General features: G+C 34.7%; 3 protein-coding genes across 3 annotated transcripts; 2 read left to right on the top strand and 1 right to left on the bottom strand.

The window, feature by feature from the left end:
• Positions 1-724: 724 nt before the first annotated feature.
• On the bottom strand, positions 725-8,424 carry LOC135074585 (uncharacterized). Its single transcript, XM_063968924.1, has 9 exons — positions 7,973-8,424; positions 7,628-7,806; positions 7,130-7,321; positions 6,002-6,138; positions 5,483-5,737; positions 4,993-5,124; positions 4,048-4,149; positions 3,533-3,705; positions 725-3,147 (listed from the first exon to the last, which is right to left on the bottom strand). Exons 1-9 carry the CDS (start codon positions 8,134-8,136, stop codon positions 2,307-2,309), a joined length of 2,175 nt encoding a protein of 724 aa, XP_063824994.1. The 5' UTR covers positions 8,137-8,424; the 3' UTR covers positions 725-2,306.
• A 1,638-nt stretch (positions 8,425-10,062) lies between these two features.
• Positions 10,063-11,822, top strand: LOC135074985 (4-galactosyl-N-acetylglucosaminide 3-alpha-L-fucosyltransferase FUT6-like). Its single transcript, XM_063969356.1, has 4 exons — positions 10,063-10,199; positions 10,326-10,565; positions 10,793-11,041; positions 11,116-11,822. The coding sequence occupies exons 1-4, from the start codon at positions 10,171-10,173 to the stop codon at positions 11,588-11,590; spliced, it is 993 nt and encodes a 330-aa protein (XP_063825426.1). The 5' UTR covers positions 10,063-10,170; the 3' UTR covers positions 11,591-11,822.
• Positions 11,823-13,419: 1,597 nt separating this feature from the next.
• On the top strand, positions 13,420-18,875 carry LOC135074587 (4-galactosyl-N-acetylglucosaminide 3-alpha-L-fucosyltransferase FUT6-like). The gene is made up of 5 exons (XM_063968926.1): positions 13,420-13,801; positions 15,570-15,709; positions 17,059-17,307; positions 17,875-18,108; positions 18,379-18,875. Exons 1-5 carry the CDS (start codon positions 13,595-13,597, stop codon positions 18,839-18,841), a joined length of 1,293 nt encoding a protein of 430 aa, XP_063824996.1. The 5' UTR covers positions 13,420-13,594; the 3' UTR covers positions 18,842-18,875.
• The last annotated feature ends 5,800 nt before the right edge of the window (positions 18,876-24,675 follow it).

The following is a 24,675-nucleotide window of genomic DNA, read 5'->3' as shown; positions in this document are numbered from 1 at the left end:
CGAATTTAAATTTTTGCACAGGTGTAGTTGTGTCTCATAGTAATAATATAAAAAAACAACAGCTCTATTACTACCTTCCATGATGGAAAAAAATAAAAAATAAAAATTTTAACACCCTGTATAATGATTTCCTTTGGTAGTACAATCGCAGTTTTTTTTTCAAATGAGTGCCAACTTTCAACCTCAAAGTTTTGTCTATCTAGCTAAGGTGCAACATAGTTTAATTAATTTTAAATAAAACTCTTAGGCCATATTTGAACAAGAATCTTGTTTATTTTTCTTAACTTAAAAGTTTTATTTAGTGGTGTTTTTATTAATATGCGTTATTTTGTGTAATTCGGGTGCAGTCCTGTTGTCCCCCCCTGGCTAGGGAAGACAACAGGACTGGATTTTTAATCAATAATTTGATATGATTTATTGAATTATGCAGTTTTAGCATCCGAGATTGTAGTCAGACGCTTTGTATTCTACTTCGGGCATTTCGAATTCTTTATTTTACTCGAGCGCATTTACTGTCAATTTTCGGAAATCGATCGGACGAGGCGAAGCGAAGTGAAGTGCGTGCTCCACAGTACATAATATTTCGATCAATTTTGGTATAAATAAAAGTACCAACTTATCCTTGGCACAATACCTACCTACTCCAAACGGGTTTTTATGTGCTTGTTTCTGGTAAAGATGCAAAAATAAATAGGATATAATTTTGGGTATAAAAAGATTTGAATTTTCAGAATAACTCTTTATTTCTAATAACTATTTATTTCTAGCAACAAGAAATTATTCTGCTTAACTATTTACTAATAAAGTGTAAGCAAAATGAGTGAATATGAAGGCACAATATTTTATGAATAAATATCAATAAGTACAGGTAAGTAAAATAATATAACAATATTATAAGTAATAATTAATTTGGTTTTTGTGCTTTTTTACTAGTCTCTAATTTATCACAGCTATGTGCTCTTACAAACTAATAAAATATTATTAAAATTTACAGAATTAGTATATTTTTTTAATTCATAAGCATTTTCAGTAAAAATATAAAAGCGAGCTTCATTCAGGTATAGTTCGAATTTTTCTCTCTAGACTTTTAACCGAATGGAAAAAGGAAAGAGAATTTTCGAAAAGGTAAAATTAAAATAAAATATAATACACTCATTAATAAAGGTTGTATAAGTTTGTAAGTCAGAAATGACATCAATAAAAGTAGATGTTAAAAAAATGTGTTTCATTCGTTTGACAAGAATTTGATTATTGGAAGCGTTATATTGGCTGTCGAGTTTGTTAACGAAATGTATTCTGTTTCGATAACAAGATGTATTCTGTTTTAGAATACACATAATAATATGTATTTTACTTCCTGCTTTTAAAATTAGTAAGTGTTCTGTAAACACTAAAGATGAATATGACGTTAGAATCGAAGAAACGAGGTTATTACCCGACTGCGAGACGCAAATGACTGGTAATAATTTTACATCATCATCATCATTTCAGCCATAGGACGTCCACTGCTGAACATAGGCGGAGGCCTACAGGGAGCCTAATGCCTTCCACATCGCACCACATCCACACAAGGTGGACCGACGACCTGATAGGGGTAGCAGGAAGGCGCTGGATGCAGGCCGCTACCAACCGTGCGGTGTGGAATTTTACATACCTATTGAGATTAAATTGTATCAATACTCAAATCATTTGTCCTAGTAATGATAAGATATTTTTTATTGATTATATCAAAAGTGTGATACTGAATATTTGCAATGTAATTTATTAAAAAAATAATTTGTAAAATTTGGGATTCCGCCCAATATAATTTAGCTAGGTAAAAAAACCTACCTCGTGTTTTTGTACTTACTGTATTCTATTTTCTTATATTTGAAATACATATAATAATATACAAGAACAATAATATTTTATTATAAGGCGTGTTATGATATGTCACTTATTCCCGTGATACTATCCAATAATATTAAATATTTTTTTAGATTATTATATAATTTGTGTAATATGTAAACAGATTTAAATAGTGTACCAAAGCCCGATTTAATCTCTTATGGAAATATAATTTATTATGCAATGCAAAATGCGCATTTTAACTCTATTATACATATTTTACTGGTATATTTAATATACAAAATTGGCCGTTTCTGATATGTTTGGTTATAAGACATTTTTGTAGAATTTACTCGATAACATAGAACAGACTATCAATACAATATTATGGTCCAATATATTTTTCATTGCGAAAGTAAAACATATTTCAAAATTAGCGCTTCTATGGCATTTGGTCATACGTACTATTAAAATGACGCTCAAGCGGACCTCACACCTCTGCATTTATCGCAAACGATCATTTTCTTGTTCGGAAACTCGAGCCGCCTGCGATCTATTTCTTCGTCTACCCACCCAACCAGTCGTTCTTTCAACAGCAGTATAGTTTCCTGCCTAACAACACCTTCTTGGAAGAACTCTTTGAGCACAATAACAATACCGTTATCGTTATTCCGGCAAGGTTCACCCAAAGGTCTTTGGTGTTTCATGTAATTAAATACGAATTTCACAACTTGAACGATCAAATCTTCGTCAGGGCTCAGCAGTCTCAACCTACCGATTTCCTCTGGGATTAGTCGAGAGATCACGTTGAATGAGACAGTCATGAGGTTCGCGTATACATCTTGGCTGAGGTTCTCTAAAAGTAGTGCCACGTTTTCAGCGCCGGTCGAGCTAACTCGGACTAGGAATGTGCCTATGCGCAAGATTTCCCCAGGATGAATGCCTACTAAAATACCTCTATCCTCCTCCTCTAAATTGTAAGCTTGTACGGCCGTAGTTGAGGGCAGCACTCGTGTAGGGACGTTCTGAGTCGACAAAGAAGCTGGCCCTAACGATGTGAACAGTTCAGAGCGTCCTTCTGGCCCCATACTAGACAAAAGAGATGGATCAAACTTGTGTTGTGCGTTGAGGTTGACACGGCCGTCTGCGGTCATTGAGATCCTCAATTTGTGTTGGTTCAAGTCCTTGTTGATGCGCAGCACATCCGCGAAATATTGATCTTTATCGACGATGTTTTTGATACCGCGGATGACTTCGGTGTTACCCTGAACGGAGCCTTGCACTCTCCTGGATTCCGCGCTCAGTTTGTCAAATATTTTCCTGAAATAAAGGCAAATGTTTATTTAGTGTGATGGAAAAAGACGTTGATACCATTCAATTATGTTTGAAAGAAGGCATTTAGTTTAGTGTAAAACTAAGTTTTTTTAATGAGCGTGCTATGTCCGGAAAGCCTCGTTCGCACTAGTCAAGTAATTTAGTCGATGGGCGAGTAATTTATAGCGGTTTAGTCGAGTACATAAACTATATGTATACTCCTCCTAAATTAAAGGAACTATTTTTTTGTCAGTAGCGAGTAGTTTAGTTACTAAAGGCGAGTTACTCGACTAACGCTCGTATTCACAAACATTACTATGAGGTAAAATAAATAATAAATAAATGACTAGTGCGGACAAGATTTTAGTGCGGACGACAGTGAAAAATTTACCTGTGACGATTACTCCTAAGCGTGTCCCGGTATTCGTTGATAGCTCGCGCCTGCGCATCTTCGATTATCGATTGTGCAGTCCGGTTGGACATCACGGCATGACAGAAGAACAGTGTAGCTGCCGTGAATTGGAACAACTCTAGGTTAGTTGGCCTTTCACCGTGTTTGCGGTACTGGAAAAATAAAAACATTTAAAATAAGGTGTATTTTTAGCTGGAGAAACCACGTTTTTCTTTTATAACAGCCAGTGAAAGAAAAATGTGGTTTTTACTTTAAGATAATAGTTTTCCGCTAAAAAAGTGCTTATGTAATTATTATATTAATGTCACTATGTGGAAAAACATAACCCTCCCTTTGGCGCAGTCGGGTAAAAGTAAGGTGATTTTAATGTACAAGTCACAAGACACTTTTTTATTATCATTGTTACAATGATAAAAAATGACCATAGGGATTTTATAACACACATCACGTAATCATTTAAGAGTCAAAGTGAACAGCAGACTTCAACAACATACCTTGAGGATGATGTGTATGAGGCTGTTAACGACACCAGCGCCACCGGTGACCATGTTTGCGTGTCGCAACACTTCAACAGATACTGCAAGGGCTTGCCCCGTCTGGAAATATAAAATCGTCAATTCGTCAGATTTTAATTATCCTACTAATATTATAAATGCGAATCCTACTATAATATTATAAATGCGAAAGTTTGGATGTCTGGATGTTTGTTACTCTTTCACGCAAAAACTGCTGAACGGATTTTGATGAAACTTTACAGTATTAATGTTTATAACCCAGAATAACATATAGGCTATAATTTATGACGATCTGTGACAAACTAAATTTCACGCGGGTGAAGCCGCGGGCAAAAGCTAGTTTCTAATAACCTTTTAGTTTTTATTTCTAACTAGCTGACCCGGCGAACTTTGTTCCGCCTTAATGGCAATAAATAAGCAGACTTTTTTTTTATTTCGAATGGGATAAAAAGTATCCTATGTCCTTCTCCTGGCTCTAAATTACCTCCCTGACAATTTTCAGCTAAATCGGTTCAGCCGTTCTTGAGTTATAAGTGGTGTAACTAACACGACTTTCTTTTATATATATAGATAACCCAAAAGTTAATTGAATGAATGATGATGTGGCCATCTTTTGAATCTTGTGAGAATTTTAAAAGTGATATTGCACTACTGTTTTGTTTCTTTAGTCTACACTGCACGTTCCCGACATTTAATGGATAACAAAATCCATCATTATTATTCATGAATAGTTCGCTAAACACGAGTTTAAGGCTGAGTTGCACCACCTAACTTTGACCGTAACTTTGACGGTAACCGGTGCTTTTTGTATGGATTTTGACAGATTTTTGACGTTTGTCAAAGTTAAAGTAAGATGGTACAACCCAGCCTTAGAATCTAAATAAAACTGCTGAACATGACGCTTCACGATTAGCAATGGCGTACCTTTGTCAAATTAGTGCCAGCGGCCGCGGATTTCGACAGCAAGTTGGTGGCGGCGCCGGCGGCCAGGCCGACGCTAGAAGCAGCGATATTCAGCCAGCTACCCCTAGCTTCAGGATCCGTTGGGCTGATCGTCTGAAAGTTGCCAATCTAATTGAAATCTTATTGCACACACAATAAGGTACAGAATGCTAACTTAAATTATATGGCATTTTCTCAAAATTCTCTGCAAATTAATTATACAAGGTGTAACAGATTACTACTACTAATTGAAACCTTATTGCACATAACTATAAGGTACATACAGGACGCTAACTTAATGATATTAGCTTCTGGGTCTAAAACCTCTTAAATGTAAAATAAATAAATTAACCGGCTTTTATATTTTATCCAGAACTGTTATTTTGTAAGATTGACTGAAATGCACAAATATGAAAAAAATGCATTCCCAAGGTTTTCTCTCTAAAGCGACGTTATACCTTATTTTACCTACCTGTTCATGCACGCTTCGGTCATGTAGATGATACGACGACCGGACAAGGCCGTACAAACCAGTGGCCACTGTTGCCACCGCAGCACCAGCCAATACAGCAGGGCCTACTGGGGTGAACGCTGCGACTCCTAGCACTCCTATAGCACCGATGGAAGCGACCGTACTGGCAGTGTCTACTGAGCTCAACACTCTAGCTTTGAGCCCTAAAGTGGGAGTGGGGGCGACTGTAAGCTTCACAGCAAACGTTTCGTCACCCTGCAAAAAAAAATTAAGTTAATAAACTAGTTAAAATCTACATAAAAAGGCACTTCTGTGCCGTTATTGACTGATCTATCATTAGACAGCTCAAACCACTAATGGATCGCGCTAATATAATATGGCAAGCAGATAGTTATTATGCTAAATTATAAATCAAAGCATCCGTTAAAAAGATTTTTCCAAAATTCTCTTGGATGATACAGAGGTCCTATTACAGCAACAGCTAGTATATTAATATCTTTTATTTTTTACAATTATTACCTCAATAATAGTTCCGGAATATTCTCCATTCTCAGGCACAATGATAACACATTTCGGCAGTGTATTGTTGGTTAAATATGAGTCCCAGTCATGATATACTCTTGCGTTCTCGTCAATGTAGACACGGCAAGATGATGCTGTAGCAGATAATAAATGATTAAAGGTACTTTTTAGAATATCTCAAATTCAATCATATTTTTGATGATTATATTCATTAAAATGGTTGTTTAAGTATTGCTATAAAAAATCTGTGCTCTTTCAGAGAAGATTTATGGAAAAGGTAAATTTATTGAAGACTGCATCGTTTTTTCAGGGCAAACTGAGATTGTAATATCATAGATTTCAAAATTCTTTAAAAGATAATTTAGTAATGCAACATATTGATTCCTATTTAACAAAGAGCAGCTTGTGATATCTACTGAGTCATGTAACATGTTGCTATTTTGTGTCTTGTTAACTAATTGATAAGCAAAATGAGTACCTCCTTCACAAAGAGTAAGTAGTTTTATTTTACAAATAAAATAAAATATTTTTATCACATTATGACATACTGTCTACCTAATTAATTAGTTCCATCCAGTGTAGAATATTGAAACTTATATTATCTACATCTAGTTAAGAATCCTATTTTTTATTTGATTAAATTGTAAGTTAAAAAAAGATTAATTAATTCTATGACTTAAACTGCAGTAAAATAAAACATTCTGGATTTCAATCTAGGTACTGCATTAGGTTATTTATTATCTTGAATCTTGTTAACCCGGACACGGTCAACGGATGCAATCATTGGTCAGCAATACGATTAAAAATCCTGATAAGATAAAATGTTTTATCAGTGCTTAATTCCAATAAATATCTCCAGTTTCATTTGTGTCCTGTTTCGACATATTATTTATTATAATTAATAACAAAGTATAATTGGATTAGTCTTGCTACTATTGGCCTTACTACTATATTATTATCTTGGCCTTGAAATCTAAGCTAGTTTTATTATTTTATTATTATTATTTATTATTTTATTTTGTTTGGAAAACATACAGTGAAACAATAATAGATTAACCACTGCTTAAGAAACTATACACCATTTACATGCCTATATACCAATAAATATTTGAAACATGTACTTACATCCAACGAGTGTTGGTATACATTTACGGATTCTAAAAACTGCAGTGCACCAAATGTCAATGTCGTTCTTCTGATGCAGGTCGAGCCAGTGGGTGGACGGTTCCAACTGGTAGAATTTAACTGGTCTAGGCCTCGCACATACTACTAAGAGAATAGACAACACGATGTCTTCATCATTTTGAGAGTACTTGCCTGGAAAATATAATGAAACGTAATATGAAAATTTATTACAGCTACTTAACTACCTATGTTAGGGAAGTTATTGAGCAATAGTTTGGATAAATCAAAGAGCAAAATGAGGGTTTAGAAAACTATGTTTTGCATAAGTATTGTGGGCTACAGTTAAGAGGTTTGAATGGTATGAGCTTGATTTAAATACAAATTGTAATTAGACAATATTTTAAGAAAACATAGTTTTTTAGATGTTTCATGTTTTTCATCATAAACATCCATAAATTAGTTATAATACTAAAGTATTGTAACACAAAACATACATACTTTGTTCACATATCTTTTCATAGACCTTCATAACTTGTTCCTTTTGTCTAGACGTGTATCCTTCTAAGTGTGCATTTTGAGATTCAATGACTTTGGATAGTTCTCCTTCACAGCTGGGCCCGCCATATAGTGCAAATGCTATGTTTTGAAGCAAATAGTTTCTGTTACTTTTTTCATACCTGCAAGCAAGTTTTCTAATAAGATTAAAGCGCACAAACAATTAATAAAGTATAGGTGTATCTTATAAAGGAATAAAGAATGTTTATGATATTTTTATAAAGTTATTAAATAAGCAAAACTTTTACAGTTTTATCATTATGAATGGAAAATGGAAAATAAACTTACTTGACCCAGTCACAATCAGCCAGATTTTCGAAGTATTCCTGTTGAATTTGCACAGGAGAAAGGCCTATCATACTTCCATTGTGCCCAATGAGGTTTGCGTCATCAGATATCAATAATTCGGGACTATCATCAAGTTGATTCTCCGGTACTCTTGCGATTTCCATTGTTTAACTAATGTAACTGCATGTGAATATTAAGTACCTACTCAAGTTAGCACTGCAATGTTTGATCGAACCTTTGTATCAACGGTAAACACGCAATAATCGAAAATTATTTTGCAATATTTTTGTCGCGCGATAGTAGATTTTTTATTTCAGATTTATTAACGTTGTACTTTAGAAGCATGAGTACGAATTATGTAAGTACATAATTCGTATTCCTTGCGTCTAAAAGAATAATAAATACGTGGAAAATACCAGAAAACGTTTGTTTTGTTCACGATCGTTGACATGAGTGACGTGATGATGGATGACATTGACACTGACAGACAAGACAGCTTTACTCCTGACTTTTTTTGCTTTGATAAAGCAAAAGCATTACGTTATTCAGCTAAATCTACAGTTTTGTATATTTGTTAGAAATACAATAATGATCGTAAACTTAACCTTTTCACTGGCACGGTCTTCTATAGAAGACAAACATTTTAATGCCCTCCCCACTCCACGTGCCTGCCACACGCCACGACTTTCGTATAAGTTATTGGCTGTGTAACATTTATGCCTTTGCGTTTTCCTGCAAAAGGAAAGGATTGAACCAAAAACTTCTTGGCGGGAAAGTGAAGTAAAGTTTAAAGTTATTTTTATTTTAAACAATTTGTTGGAATTAATGTGTAATATTGGTGGATTAATAAACAAGTGTTTGTGAACGTAAAACAAAACAGTTTAAGGTCATTTTAAATTCTCTGGAGTTGGCGTGAGGTCTCATATAAAATACATTCGCGCCTGGTCTAGACTAGAGGCTGCATCGCCCTAACCCTTCACATGGCGTTGGTAGGTAATTTGCCTGTAAGCGTCCTGTAAGTATGGATTTTTGATCTAGACATTACCCAGATACCTACCTAAACGCTTACTTAGAGACCATGCAGACTACAGAAACTATCGGCCGACAGAAATTCTGTACCTAGGTTGCGGGGTGTCTTAGTAAACATTTTAATGTTTTGAAACATTATAATGATTGTTATCGATGGTAATAACAAAATAATGTTTTAGGGTCCCGTGCATAAATGTAATAAAGTAAGTTCGTTCGTTCGTTTCAGCCAAAAGACGTCCACTGCTGGACAAAGGCCTCCCCCAAGGATTTCCACAAAGACCGGTCCTGCGCCGCTTGCATCCAGGTACTTCCCGCGACCTTCACCAGATCGCCGGTCCACCTAGTGGGAGGCCTGCCCACGCTACGTCTGTATAAAGTAAGTATGATAATTTAATGACCGAGATTATGTATTAGTTAGTTACTTGTTAGGTAAAATATTAAAAATCTCCAAAAATATTTTTGCCGTGTCTTGTTTCTTTTTAGTATTTGCACCCAACAAGATTGATGTTAATTCTTTTAAAACTACATAATGGTAATTAAGTGGGTACGGAACCTTCTGTAGCCCAAAATTGGAAAGATTATTATTGCTATAGTACAGAATCTTATTAAAGTACTGATACATAAGGATCACTTTGTTTTCGACTTTTGAAAACACAACACAGTACCTAAATATAAGACTAAGGAAGAAATTAAGTTCTAGCTGTGGGTTATTAAACGTTTTTTAATATTATTAACGATGTTCAAAATGGTTATAAAGACACTTTCACAAGTTAAAAAAAAAGTTATTGTATTTCGACTCGTAAAACAAGCACCTGTAATAGCGGTTCTGTGTTTGGTATTACTAAGTTTGTTTGATTATGCTGTCCCTCGAAGAAAATTGGAATATTTCAGACAAGTTAGAGAACGTTCAGTATGGTACAAAACAACAGTTGATAGTTATTTTGAAAATCGAAAGGTAAGCCCCGAAGTGCATTAAAATTTTAGGTTACTACTGTAGGTACTTTCTAGAAGTAATATATAATTAAAGTAGGTAAGTTATTACTAGGTACTTAGGTACTTCTTATTTTAATTATTTTTTCCAGCATTGGGTAACATCGAACATAGGTTCAATTTTATTCAAAAATCAGCCTTTAACGTATATTCCTCAGAATAGAACATTTACTGTCTTAATGTGGAATTTTTGGTTTAAGCAAATCACGTAAGTACCTATGTTGCATTGTTGCTTAAAGCAATATTAAATGTCCTATAAATATTATTTGTTTTGATTAGATAGTATTTACTATTTATTTAAATACATTTATACTTTTTTGTTCATGATTCACAGGAGTGACCCCCTTGACGTCTGCAGTGTGAAAAACTGTATATTCATTTTCGATAAAATGGAATTACATAAATCGGATGCAGTAGTCGTTGATGCAAAATTGAGTTCATACCCTTGGGTTCATAAAAGGAAAAGAACCCAGAGATGGATATTTGTGTCTGATGAATCCCCTGTTGCTACGTCTCTCAATCCAACCAATTTATCCAAAATAGCTAACATTTATAATTGGTCTATGACATACAGGTAACTTGTTGTACTTAATTAAAGTGTGTTTTGATAAAGTTCGTATTCTATTTCAATAGTTCTGGTTGACATAGGACAGAATTAATTTGGCTAAGTTAAAGATTGGTTCCAAACTTCGTATTTTATCGGGATTTAGGAAGGCTGACCTAAGTATGCAGATGAAACCAAAGGGACTCAGGACTGAAAAGTCGCCCTTCTGAGTTCTATAACAAAAGTTGTTGTTACAGAAGCGATTCAGATGTGCCCATACCTTACGGTCGCACCGTAGCTCTACCCGAGGTTCTGATGCATAAGATATCCTCTGAATCTATCACTAAGTATATCCCGTACTGGGAGAACAAGCAAAAAGACGTCTTAGTGGCTGCGTTGATAACCCGCTGTACCAATGAAGAGGGAATAAATTATGTGAAGGAATTGCGTAAATATATAAAAGTTGATCTTTTGAATGAGTGTGCAGATTCCGAAGTAACCAAAAGGTAAAAACGGTGATGATGTGAAAGTGTAAGCTTTAATAAAGTAAAAACTGCAAAATGCTTATTATGAAATTTAGTTACAGATGCCTTGATCATCCAGTAGCCGATTGCCCGAAAATAGCCAATTATCATTTCTACTTGGCAATTGAAAGTGCAAGATGCCGCCAATATCTTACCGAGAAAGTGTTTTATAGCGCGTTTGCCAAAGGCGCCATACCCATCGTGATGGGACCTTCAATATCGGACTGCACCAAGTTGCTCCCACCTGATTCATTTTTGCATGTAAACAGCTTCGATTTCCCAAGGGATCTCGCAGTGGAAATAATGAATCTCAGCAAGGATGACGAGTACTTGCAGATGTTCCATAAATGGAGGCGTTTCTTCAAAGTAGTGAACGAACATGGATTCTTTGGGACTAATTCAATGCAGCTCTGCCGATTATGCGAAGCGTTGAACTATAACGACAATGAAACCAAAATCTATGATAAGAATTCCCTGGAAGTATATTTGGATCCTTTTTTACTTTGTACTTCTAATACTAGCAATTACTAAAGGTTCATAATTAAAGGATGTGTTAACTACCATCAAAAGACAACAAAAACCTTCGATCTAATAAGTAATGTATTTATGTCTTCACCCACAATCTAGTAAAAGTCGCGGGAAGCACCTAGATGCGGGCAGTTGCAGGACCAGTACTTAGTTATGGAAATCCTTGCCCTTCCAGAAGTGAACGGCTTTGGCTGAAACGATGAAATCTATACTTGAAGACATGCGGTCAAAAATAACCCATCAAAAACAATACTTGTCAAAAAAACCAAGTCTCGCAACTCAGTTGTTCTACGGTAAAAAGTTGTGAGATCCATGTAATACCAAGTCCAGGCCAGGAAATCTTTAATTAACGTTTTACATAAATTATTGACTTGGCCATCGCACTAAATAATTTAATTTACACGTGTTTTCATGCGATGGCCAAGTCAATATATTTATGTAAAACGTTAATTAAAGATTTCCTGGCCTGGACTTGGTATTACATGGATCTCACAACTTTTTACCGTAGAACAACTGAGTTGCGAGACTTGGTTTTTTTGACAAGTATTGTTTTTGATGGGATCTCATTTCTTTTTGTATTTTGTAGACAGCAGTTATGTATCTAGAAAACTGGACCGAAATTGAAAAATTTTACTCGACTTGGCGGTTGCACTACCGTGCCCCCAAATATCATTTCTTTTTGTATTTTGTAGACAGCAGTTATGTATCTAGAAAACTGGACCGAAATTGAAAAATTTTACTCGACTTGGCGGTTGCACTACCGTGCCCCCAAATATTTTAGTTTTTCCTTGATTCATACACCAAACACTACTTATATTCCAAATTTGAAGCTTCTAGGTCTGCTAGAAGTGCCTTAGAGTTTTGATGATCGGTGAGTCAGTGAGTCAGTCAGTGAGTGACAAAATTAAGTAACTTTGACCCGTTATAATTCTTAAACTACTGGTTCAAATTGAATGAAATTTTAAATATACCGTGTCTTTACAATGCCTGCATAGCTAATGAAAATTCAGCCTTCTAGTTTTATCCACAACGAAGTTACAGGCGGTCGAAAATGGCCTGAATTGCTTCGAGAAAAGGATGGTACGGCCGTGCCGCTTTTTTGCTCGACTTGGTGGGGGCACTGCCGTGCCCCCAGATACATAGCTTGGGCTGTTTTGTGATGTTAATTTCGGTCAAAGTCCCTAAATGTGACATTATGTATGTATTCTGTGAATAATGATAGCGAGATGAAGAGTATCAGATTGCATTATAGTGGCTCAATAAAAAACTGACCTTGTTGTAATGTAAATTATAAAAGCGTCATGACCATTGTGTTCATTTAGGAAAAAGCGAGATTTAATCTGTTAATTTACAATTGAAACATTACAAACGTTCTTATCGCGTTGGATAGAGTTATCAAAATGACTATAGAGTGCCTATTTACAAATTTTTCATTAACCATTAACATTAACATGAACGATAGTTTGGGATTTTCCTTTACTGTTAGGTGATTGCAATACAGCATTAAGTTCGCCTTTATTGTAAAAAAAAATATTTATTTTATCAGGGGTCTATTTGTTTAACTTTTCCTGGGACCAGGTACTTTAACTAATTTAGGTTGAGGTAATCTTGTTATGAGTATTATCCTTAAATGTTTAGTCTCGTATGCTCTACGAGTTAGGTATGTAATGGAGGAAACTATAATTTTATTGGTTATATTTTAACAAACCCGATATTACATTAGTCATTGTACCTATGTAATCATAAAATATCATTTAGTACGTTAAATGGCAGTATTGAGACCATTTTACAAACTTTCGGCTGTTTAAGAAACATCGTTATGCCAATTGTTTCTGCTATCAATGCTGTAAACAAACGTAACCTAATACTATTTCATGGTTTGGAACACGGTAGATAGTGGTATTTTATCGTTGATTGTGATAGGCATACAACGTGTTTAATCGTGTCCCATGTTTATGCAACTGTTTAAATAAAAGTGTATAAAACACAAATACGGTATAATTTGGTATGGCAATAAAAACTCGAATGTGCCTGAGAGGGAATTTCACTGTGTTGCAAATCATTAAAAAAACGTTCATTATAGCTGTAGTGTATGTGGTGGTTCAAACCTTCATAGATTACGTGTGTTCTCGTGAAATTGTAGAAAGTTTAAAAGAAGAGCCTTATTTGTTGTTAACTAATGATACTGTAACCAAATATTACGAGAAACGTAAGGTAAGTTACAACGCTAACATGTTTCATTATTTTTTAGTTCTAATGATTATACTTAGGCACATTAGTAAGTATTAAGTATTTCCACTTAATTAAAATTATAAAATAACTTATATTTTCATTTGTTTTAATTCATAATATTACGGAAACTGTCTGGAAGATTAAAACTACGTGTACATAGCACTTATTTGATAAATATACGAAATTAGTTTACTTTATTTAAGCTGATAGAGCCTTAATTGATTAAGGTAACTTATTACAATTATTTATGTAGCATAAGTAGGTAGATTACCTAGTTGTATGTTGTACCTAATTAAATCATAAGTGATGTTGTTCAAACAAACAAACGGAACTCGTTTGCGTTAGTTTGTTTGATGTTATGAAAATGCCGACTATTGTTGATATTGTCGAATTGAAGAGTCGTCCATTCTTCCTGTATCTAAACCACTAGTAACTACTCGTAAGTGTAACAATACGTAGCTACTTAAAACATCTAAATGTCAATTAAGTGCCAATTAAAGCTGGGTTGCACCATCTTACTTTAACTATGACAAACGTCAAAAATCTGTCAAACTTCATACTACGAGTAAATACACCGGTTATCGTTATAATTAAGTCAGGTAGTGCAACTCAGCCTAAGTCTTTAACGTTAACATTACCTAATGTTGGTGCCAACCTTTATTTGGTTAACGGCGGTCTTATGATCCCTGAGGGGTTAACGTTGTCACTTTACCAAAAGTTGTAGGAGGTACCTACAAAATCCGGAGATGTTAACTGCGCACCTGGCTGGAATGCGACTCTCCCTCGCACACCTCCACACTTCACCGGGTTGTATGCACCAAGTCAAGTACCATCCTAAAAAATCGTCTGCATCAGAGACTGGGCTGTCTCAGTAACCTCTACATTATTTTACTTTGATAGTACATAAATTACTGGGCCACGGCAATTTTGGTGCTACTGCTAGTTGGCTTAGGTTTTCTTGCCAATGTCATGTAGATATCAATCTTATCGGATTTTATCGGAGCTGTGTTTTTGTCGCGACACTAATCAAATTAGTACTCAGTCATTTTTTATCATTTAGGTAAATAAGATAAGTAGGTAGTTTTAGTTTTAGAATTGTTCAGAATACAATTTATGTCACTTCATAAAGTATAAGTTATACTAAATTGGCATGTAATTAACTGAAACGTTTTTACGGTCACCTTAAAAGATAAGAGTTCATTTGTTAACTATAAACTTCTCGGCACATTACGTCACTACAATACACTCGAAACTGACTACATTAGGTTGTGGTTGTGGTGATAGCAATCACAATCTTAGAGAGTCACAATTTTTGTTCTACACGGCTTAGTATATTAATACTTCATACTTTCGTGTATTATAAGTATGTAAAGTCGTCAGAGCCATGAACGAAAATTATCCAAAATCACTTTTAATATGAAAATGTTGCTAGAATCATCTAAATTTAATTTTCAAATATTTCTTTTTTTAATTCGTGGCCTTTTTTATTTAGAACTAGGTAGTTTCAGTGATCACTGAGTTTGTTGCTACGCTTCTTTTTGCCGCTTGTCAAATGTTTGTCTTGAAGCACTGGTAGGGTAAAAAATAATGAGACATGGTGTAAAGGCACCTTATGAGTATTTGACGATATGTAAGAATTAATTTAATTAGTCAAAACAAATGAAGATAATCTTTTTTATTTATTTTTAAGCAGCGATATGGAAGTAGGTGTAAGGATAAAGGTGATGTAGTTACATATTGTTGTTTTCAGCATTGGGAGACATCAGTTCTAGGGGCGGCTCTATTTAAAAACCTGCCTATAGAGAGAAAACAAGAGAACAGGACGTTTGTCGTGTTAGTATGGAAATATTGGAATTGGCTGAAGATTCGGCACCTTGGTGGACATTCTAAGTAAATAATTTTCGATATTTGTTCTCTCCTTGAATGAGTGTTTTTTTTACTTTAATTCAATTAAATTGCTTCACTACGGCAACTTCTAGGTATTAATTAATGAAAATAGGTCTCATTTGTTTTCAAGGTTTTCAGCTAATCGTTATCCGTCATTTGCATTAATATCTTTAGACATATTTATGTATGTCAACGGTAGGATTAGACTACGCCATAGGACAAAAACTAGTTTCTTCTTGTTGTTACCTATATAGTTTCTTCTGACCTAAATGTAATATTAAAGGGCCTAAAAGCAGTACTCATATCACTTATCTAATAGTGAAAAGGTTTCTAGAGATAGCTCTACATACCTAATAAACAAACTTACATAATACTTAATTCTACATCCGTAGGTTTAAAATTGATTAACCAACCTGAGGCAGTTTACCCAAAAATGTATCGATCTTGACAGGTCTTAGCAAACGTAGCGTACTAAGCCTGCCAATCTGACTAAACCACCAAGGTTTCCACCAAGGCAAACCGTTGCGGAGCGGAGCAGATAATAAGTGTTTTGAATAACCAATCACTCGCTCCACTTTGGTGGAAATAACCAGCCATCTTCGCCGCATATTTCCTCTCGTCTTCGCACCGCTCCGCCGTGGCGAAAACCGAGCCTAACGACTGGCGAGAAGATAAAAAAATACCAACCGAATTGAGAAGAGCCTCCGTTTGTTGAAGTCGGTTAAAAATGGAAGAACTGGCTGAAAAAAGCGCGAGACTTTTCTATATGGCGCTTGTGATGGTGATGGGCTATGATAATCATAAATGATTTATTGGACTAAGCTGCCTACCTTGAGAACCTAGGGCAGGCGTAATATTATTTATATCGTGCAATGTGGTAGTACGAGTAGGATGATCTAAGCAATGTACCATGACATCATTTCACGGAGATGAATGGTTAGTTAATGCGCGTGCTAATGGCTTGTTAAGAACATAATATGTATTACACATGTAACGTGTTATAATATACAAACAGGTGAAACATTACCGAAACTTTTCCATGATGAAAATAAAACAGTAGAGTACGGTAACAGGAAAAGTAACTCTACCCAATACCGAAAACTCCAAATGTCTCTACCTGTGGGGATGTTATTAGAGGCCATCCACGTGTCACATAGGCTCTCACTCAATGAATAAATAAAGTGTCCTTAAAGGCACATCACCTTTGTATCAAGTTGATTGAAGCCCAAATTCGAAAACTCTACATAGTGTTTTTCCGCTTGTGTGACCCACTGTCAACTGTTACATTATGCATTACTATTACCAACTATACAGGGTTTTCATCGAGTTACCTATTTACTGTTTATTTTCAGCGACGATCCCCTTGACGACTGCAGCGTAAAGAACTGCATATTCACAAGTGACGAAAGTCAAATTAATTCCGTGGACTCAGTACTGGTTCATATTCAACACGGAGTGTTTCCACAAGTTCCGAAGAGGAACACGTCACAAAGATGGGTGTTTCTCTCCGACGAGTCGCCATTCAACACGTTCTCAATGGCCCATCCTAAGCCAAGTTTTTCTAGTCTAGCTAATGTTTTTAATTGGTCCATGACATACAGGTAAGATTGACATTACAATTATTAGATAACGTCATATTCATAGCAATGGTCATATACTTTAGATATGGTTTTAGTCTCTACTAATATCTCTACTAGTCTATACTATCTATACCTACTTCTACATTAATATTATAAATTCGAAAGTAACTCTGTCTGTTTGTCTGTCTTACTTTCACGATTAAACCACTGAACCGATTTTGATGAAATTTGGCATAGAGATAGTTTGAGTCCCGGGAAAGGACATAGGATAGTCTTTATCCCGGTTTTTGAAACAGGGACGGATCGATTTCGAATTATGCCATAAATGTGTGTCTACTGCCATTCTATTTTAATAAATAAATAGATTCTAGAATGTTAGAATGTTTCAGGTTTCACATTGTGTATTACGTATGTTTTATTTGATTTTATTTTATTTATTTATATTAGGGAAACAAACAATTTTGATATACAGACAAATAATCACACAATCAGCAAAGTTTCCACAGTTAAAATTAATACAGAGTGCAGACTAAAAATTAATTAAATAGTAATAAATTATAAATTAATTTCTAAATGTAAATGTTACAGAAGCGATTCAGATGTGCCGGTCCCATACGGCCGCACCGTGCCTTTGTCACATTCTCCCCAGGGAAATCTGACCTCTCTGTCTATCCCTTACTGGGAGAGCAAACAAAAAGACGTACCGGTTGCAGTATTGATATCCAACTGCGGAGTGACAGAGCGCATGAATTATATTCGTGAGTTGCAAAGGCATATAGATGTAGATATCATTGGAAAATGTGCATCGGATAAGGGGAAAAGGTAAATAAATAAAAAAATCAAAATATGTAAATTATTTCGGTTTTCCCGGACCGATAAGAATTTTCAAGAAGAGAGCTTACTCAGGCCGGAAATGCATTTGTAATAGTCCCCCGGAGCTGCGGGTGTCCAGGTGTCACTTAGTTACATTAAAAAACACATTAATGCCGTTTAAAAGATCCTGATAAAACTAAAGTGGATTGAACTTTCTTACGTCATAATTATTTTTGGGTGTTTCCTGTCTTGGTAAAATAATTTATGTATTTGTTTCAGCTGTCCCGGCCACTTTAGAGCAGACTGCCCTAAAATAAACAACTACCAGTTTTACCTAGCTTTTGAGAATACTAGATGCAGGCAATATTTTACTGAAAAGGTGTTCTTCAACGCGTACGCTAAAGGTGCAATACCGATCGTGATGGGGCCTCCAATATTAGATTGTGAGAAACTACTGCCTCCCCAGTCATTCTTACATGTCGACGATTTTGCAAGTCCTAAAGATCTGGCGATGAAAATATTAGAACTTAGCAAGAACGAAGAAAAATTACTATCGTTCCATCAATGGAGACATCAATTTAAAGTAGCTAATGAACATGGATACTTTGGGACCAAATCATACCACCTCTGTAGATTATGCGAAGCTTTAAATTTTAATGATAAGAATAATAAAGAATATGATGAAGATACTTTAAAACTGTATTTGGAACCTAAGTTGTTGTGTACTAAATCTAATAAATAGATTAATGACGTTATGGTTCATTAATTAATGGGAACTTTATAAGGTTTCTATTATGATCCGCAATATTTGCATTTATAATATCTGTTGTTACCTTTATGAAACATTTGCGTAACTAATTAACATTGATTCTGCAACTTGGAATAAATACATGAAAAACAAACCTAAGCATGGAAATGAAAAATCTAATGTTTGTTTTTTTTCCCAGTAAGTATAAAAAAGAAGGAGATTTGCAGTTCATACACATTGTGCATTGAAAAGTGAAAAGATTAATCATTTTAACAACGTTAATTGACAATGATAATTTATTTATATTAGTTAAATGTTATGAGAAACGAAATGCGAGCTACATTTGTTAGAACCAAAGCGTGGGAAATAATTCTGTTGTGTTCCTAACTGTTTAAGTACTATACTAAATATTTAGAATAATCTTACAGCTCGTGTAGAGCTAGTTTACCTGCACGTTACTGCATCTTACTTAACACCAGGTGCGATTGCGGTCAAATACCTGCCTTGTCTTGCATAAAAAAACGTCCTTCTTTAGGTGTCCAATAGATGACGATTTATACTAATTTAAGTAAGTTTAAAAAACAAATCCGGGATTTGTCTTGTGGCAACTAAATTGCGAGCGTCGGGTGATGTTTGCAGTTCGCTCCTTTATTAATTAGGTAGTTGATAATTTTTCTTTTGTCACTTTGTTTACTTTTTTTTATATAAGTTTATATTTTTCACAACATAATTTTATTCATAATGGTTTGCCCAACTTTATGTGTATATTTAACTGTGGAAACTTAATTGGTTTATGTGTTTTCTTACTGCACCTAAGTTAAATTATATTGTAACTGTATGTTTCCCAAAAATAAATAAATAAATAAATACTGTAGTACTTCCAGCACCTGTAATATATGCAGATACAATAGTGATAACATGTATAATTATTTTCTACAAAAGAAAGGTTTTTTCAACAATCAATAAAAAACAGCTCTAAACGTGTAAATCCAAAACACAAACCGTTCTGCCGCGGAGTTTAGCAGAGTCCGTAAATCATTTGAGAGTTTGAAAGTTCTCCCCAGCGAATCTTGGAAATAAATCTACAGCTCATTGAGTAATAAATTTTGTTGCATTGTTATTCAGAAGAACGAATCTGTTAGAATTATGATACAAGTTAGTTTAATTGCTTAAAAGTCCTGGCTATAAAGAGGCCTCAGTCTTACGATCATAAACGAAATTTCATGAATTTATTAAATTTCAGAATGAGAATTGGTATTACTAAGTAACACTGCTTATTTTATTATGATTATTTGATAAGTATAAATATTATACTTACTATAAGATACTACTTAAAAAAGAATTTGGCCTGTATTTTACAATCGTCGTAACTCTATCTAAATTAAAAAGATTTTATAAATATTTACCTAAATATTTCGAATTACAAAAATACCTTTCAGTGCTAATCTGCAAATTATTTGTTCAATAAACACTACCTACTGTCACCATAAACCTTCATTGAATCAGGATTACTACCAAGTGTATTCCGTTACTTCAAACATTTTCTTTCATGATGAAAAATTCCGATTGTACCAACACAACATTACGAACTCTGCTTTATTAAGATCATACGGCTGCTGAATCCAATTAGACCTGTTAGTTCTCGACAAATATTAATGTAGAAACAACACTAACGAAGTAGCTTAGCTAATCCCTAGGAGAAGAGACAGCTTTGTTAAGTCGTTTGGAAGACTTCGCCCGTTGTTACGTTGGTATGGAATAAGGGTAATTGTTTTAAGAAACTGAGTGAGTTTATAAAGGTTTTAGCGCGGGAATTACCCATAATACTGGGAGGAAAGCTCTTAGTGATGAGTCTGTTCGCTGTGAAGTCTATTGCAGACGAGTGGAAGAGTGACTGAAGTCTCTGGATTGTAGTAATTTGATAACCTACGATACAAGTAAAGAATTGGTTTTATTATCCTTAAGTTAAGTAACTACGAATTGATGTAACATTGCGTAGCATTTTTCTTGGGGTCACTTAAATGTTCCATAAATTAAATTAAAATGTACTAGTGCAGGTACCACATTTTAATTAACTTGCAAAGCACTAAAATAAAATGAATAATAAATTTTAAAATATTTTTATTGTACCTACCTACAAGCAGGTGCACAAGACTAAATAATTCAAAGAGTAAGAGTCAGTACAAACGATTTTCCTCTGAAAATTTTTCAGATGCAATTTTATTGTAACTAGGCGAAAAAAAAGTTGTTAAGAACATTTCAATTTATAATTTTATCTCCATAATTTCTATGCATCCAATTTCAAATGAAACGGATTCATTTTGTTTTTTAGGCGCCCACGATAATGCATTAAAAATGGTCGGATTTGAAGGGCAGTAAACCGGACATAAATAAAAGAGGGGTTTAATAAAATAGCGCCTACATCATCACACGCCGTCGTAATGTCGTTAAGCGTTATTACCGGGATTTCCACCCGGATTTAATTTCTATGTGGGTATCCGCAATATGCTAATACCGTTGCGTTATAAAAAAACAAATCGTTCCTTTTTCCAGGAAAAGGCCTTTCGATAAATGACTATGCAACTTGTATGCTATGCGCAACTCGACTGCAGTCTGCTAGTGGGTTTTAGATCCATGAATATTCGTATGAAAGTTAGGATTATGCATGTTTTTTCGAAGTAGAGTTTTCAATACGAATAAGTTGTCTATTACTTTTCAGGTGACATCTTCAGTATTATTTCATTACTGATTTGTATAACGTAGACGAATTTGTTTAAATCTAAGGCTGGTTTGCACCATCTTACTAAACTTTGACAAACGTCAAAAATTTGTCAAACTCTAAACAAAAAGCACCGGTTATTGTTATAGTTATAGTAAAATAATAAAAATAACTTGACATAGTATATTTAGCGCGATGAGCTCTCGCCTGTATAACATGCCTATTTTAGTTTACTGAGAGGAATAAGTTATATCACGCCAGAAAAGGTGCTCGTTTCTTATAAATGTAGATTTACTCGGATTCCCGTTTCGTTTTCATATTTCAAGCTTTGCGAAGTTTGTTTGATTAACTCATTTTGCGAACTCCATCTTTCGTCGTCAGTTTATTCCCTTACTACGTGAGAGGATGAACTTTACTGAAGTTACAAAGTATATTTTGTGATGACTAACTACCATTAATTTACATAAACTTAAAGTTAAAGTTAAAAAAAAGTATTTTTCATTAATAAATCGTGGTTTCAGTGGAGTAGGACTGACAACGTCACTCTGGTAGCAGAGTTTTGGGCTGACACTGTGTAGGCTAGTATTACCGTGGTGTAGGTTTGTTGTCGACACTACAAGAAGAGGAAGTAAGTAGAGTACATACATACAATGAGACCACATTAAAATTTTTCTTCCCGTGGATGTCTTGTCGTAATATGCGACTAAGTAACAAACATGCTACATGTAGGACAAATCCTTTACCTCTGGTAAACTAGAGAGGGTTCTGCTCCTTCAAACCCCTAGGTATCTATCACAACTGTCAAAGCAATTTCATATGTTTGGGAATAAGTTCTCCCCATTCAAAGTTAATGTAACAACATCTGAAATAGTTATAAACCTAGGGTGGAAGACGCTGGCAGCTGTGACACAGTGTATACTAGTACAGCTGTCAACGCTAACCTCTTTGTAATAATAATGTTGTTCAAGCTCCATTATGTACTTAGATTAAGAGATTATTGTAAACAGGAGTATATAATAAATTATTATTATTATTATTATTATTATTAAAAATTATTAATGAAAACGGTTCGGTAGAATTCGATTGCCAATTAGTATAGAAGTTGTGCACGTAAAGTACTCAGGGGCAAAACCTTAACGAGCCCAATGCTCTCCAATGTTGTTCCTCTTTACGAAGGTTTGCGATCAATTTCCCACTAAGAGGGCATTAAAACGCCATTCGTAGAAACTTTTCACCAAGTTTCAAGTCATGCGTATTCGTTCGAGCGATTTGCGAAATTGCTCTTAGGAGCAAGTTTCGAGTTTCTGCGGGATACCTGCCTAACTCGGATTATTGTAAAAGAACAACCGTATTCCAAATGTTGGAAGTACGGTTTACGAGTTGATTCAAAACTTCACACACGTCTTATTCATAACAAGGTTTCAGTACATTTCTGCTGTATTAAACAAGAGTTGTGTTTATGTCGGAAGTTTAGGTTTTGTGAAACTAAGCATACCAGACGGAAGAATAATAAAACAATAAGTAATGACATAATAACACTATTAATCAATTAGAATACTTAAGGTAATATCACTTTAGTGACGTCACTATTTTTAACCTTAGTAACTAATCAATAGTATTTACAAAGACAGAAGCAAATGGAAATACCTACGTAAGAGAGGATACCTACATAATCATAAATCATCTTACAATGGAATTCATTATAACTGGTGGCATCATCCATGTAATTATGTACATAAAACAATTTATTTTTAACGAACTAAGAAGCAATTCAACTTTATTATGAAGAGGGCTAAAGTGTTTTTCCGTGGCATATTATGATGTAAAATAAATTTTGTTTTTATTGCCATTTACGAGTCCTGGTAATTTGTGGGCCAGATGTTTGTTTTACTTTACGGCCGAGCAATAAAAAGTGGCTGTTACACACTTATAGTCTGCAAAACAGAAGCGAAACACGACCACTTTGTATTGAGCTGTTATTTCAGGAAAAACTTCTTTTTTTTTCTGCCGTGAGCTAACGTGGCTAGGGAGGCGTGAGGGTCAGCAAACAATGGTTTGTGTAGACTGAATTACACCCGCATTCGGTTCGAATGATTAGGTGCGTATTCGTGTGTTATACTTTCGAAGCAAACTATCCATTTCGGTAACAATACGTGTGAAAAGCGGTAAAGGAAAAAATATTTGTTAGTTTATTACTATTGCTACAAGTATTGAGACCGGGAAATACATGAAAATATGCTGAAATCGATCAATGTTTCGTTGAAATATAAAAATCAGGATAAATGTTAATAATTAAATAAATAAAGCTATGGTAGAGTCATCATATGACTGAACTAAATAGATTTGTAGGAGTACCTTAATGATAATTGAGTCTTTCAGACCATCTGTCTCAAACCCAGCGGTGTGAAAAAAATGGAAGAGGAAGTGAGGAAAAAATCAGTTCCAATGAGGGTTTTCGCGATTGAAAAATCCGCCAGATGGCAATACGTAGACGCGAGGTCCAAATGCTGCATGATTGGTTATTTTTGACATGACATTGACAGATATGTCAAAATCCACCAATCACGCAGCATTTGGACCTCGCGTCTACGTATTGCCATCTGGCGGATTTTTCAATCGCCAAAACCCTCATTGGAACAGACTACATATCATAGTGTTCGTACCTATTCACTTTTGTAACCTATAAACGAAAAATAATTGCATTTAAAATTAAAACACATTAAGAAAATCAAAATAGATAATAACTTTAAGCTCTGTGATTTAATTTCTACTTACCAACTTGTTGGATACCGAAGAAATTAGTTTCACGTTGTTACCAGATGGCGCCACAAGACAATATCTCGGGCCCTGCTTTTTCAATAGGCAACTGACCTCGTTGAGATAAAATATTGCTGACCCATCCATTTTCAGCTTTTTAATCTCGTGATTTACGGAAAACCCGAAAACGATTTTAAAGTACAATGAATTCCATTTTCTCTTGTCCCACCGTTACCTGGTTTTGAGGTGGAATCGGATGAGTTTGTGAAAAATATACTGTTCATCAGATTTTTTAACTTTTTTATGCAGAATAGGATAATAAGGAAGAATAAATAGGAAAATAAGGAGAAGG

Source organism: Ostrinia nubilalis, chromosome 9, assembly GCF_963855985.1.
Source record: "Ostrinia nubilalis chromosome 9, ilOstNubi1.1, whole genome shotgun sequence".
NCBI classification, from domain to species: domain Eukaryota; kingdom Metazoa; phylum Arthropoda; class Insecta; order Lepidoptera; family Crambidae; genus Ostrinia; species Ostrinia nubilalis.
This window is presented reverse-complemented; position numbering and strand designations above follow the sequence as displayed.

Bases quoted from the DNA above. Each gene is read 5' to 3' on its own strand.
- LOC135074587 (XM_063968926.1), top strand. From the start codon at position 13,595: ATGGCAATAAAAACTCGAATGTGCCTGAGAGGGAATTTCACTGTGTTG. The intron at 13,802-15,569 runs GTAAGTTACAAC...TGTTGTTTTCAG, and splicing joins AATATTACGAGAAACGTAAG to CATTGGGAGACATCAGTTCT. The intron at 18,109-18,378 runs GTAAATAAATAA...TATTTGTTTCAG, and splicing joins GCATCGGATAAGGGGAAAAG to CTGTCCCGGCCACTTTAGAG.
- LOC135074985 (XM_063969356.1), top strand. From the start codon at position 10,171: ATGTGGAATTTTTGGTTTAAGCAAATCAC. The intron at 10,566-10,792 runs GTAACTTGTTGT...TTGTTGTTACAG, and splicing joins AATTGGTCTATGACATACAG to AAGCGATTCAGATGTGCCCA. The intron at 11,042-11,115 runs GTAAAAACGGTG...TATGAAATTTAG, and splicing joins GATTCCGAAGTAACCAAAAG to TTACAGATGCCTTGATCATC.
- LOC135074585 (XM_063968924.1), bottom strand. From the start codon at position 8,136: ATGGAAATCGCAAGAGTACCGGAGAATCAACTTGATGATAGTCCCGAA. The intron at 7,322-7,627 runs GTATGTATGTTT...TATATTTTCCAG, and splicing joins TGAAAAGATATGTGAACAAA to GCAAGTACTCTCAAAATGAT. The intron at 5,125-5,482 runs GTAGGTAAAATA...GGCAACTTTCAG, and splicing joins ACCGAAGCGTGCATGAACAG to ACGATCAGCCCAACGGATCC.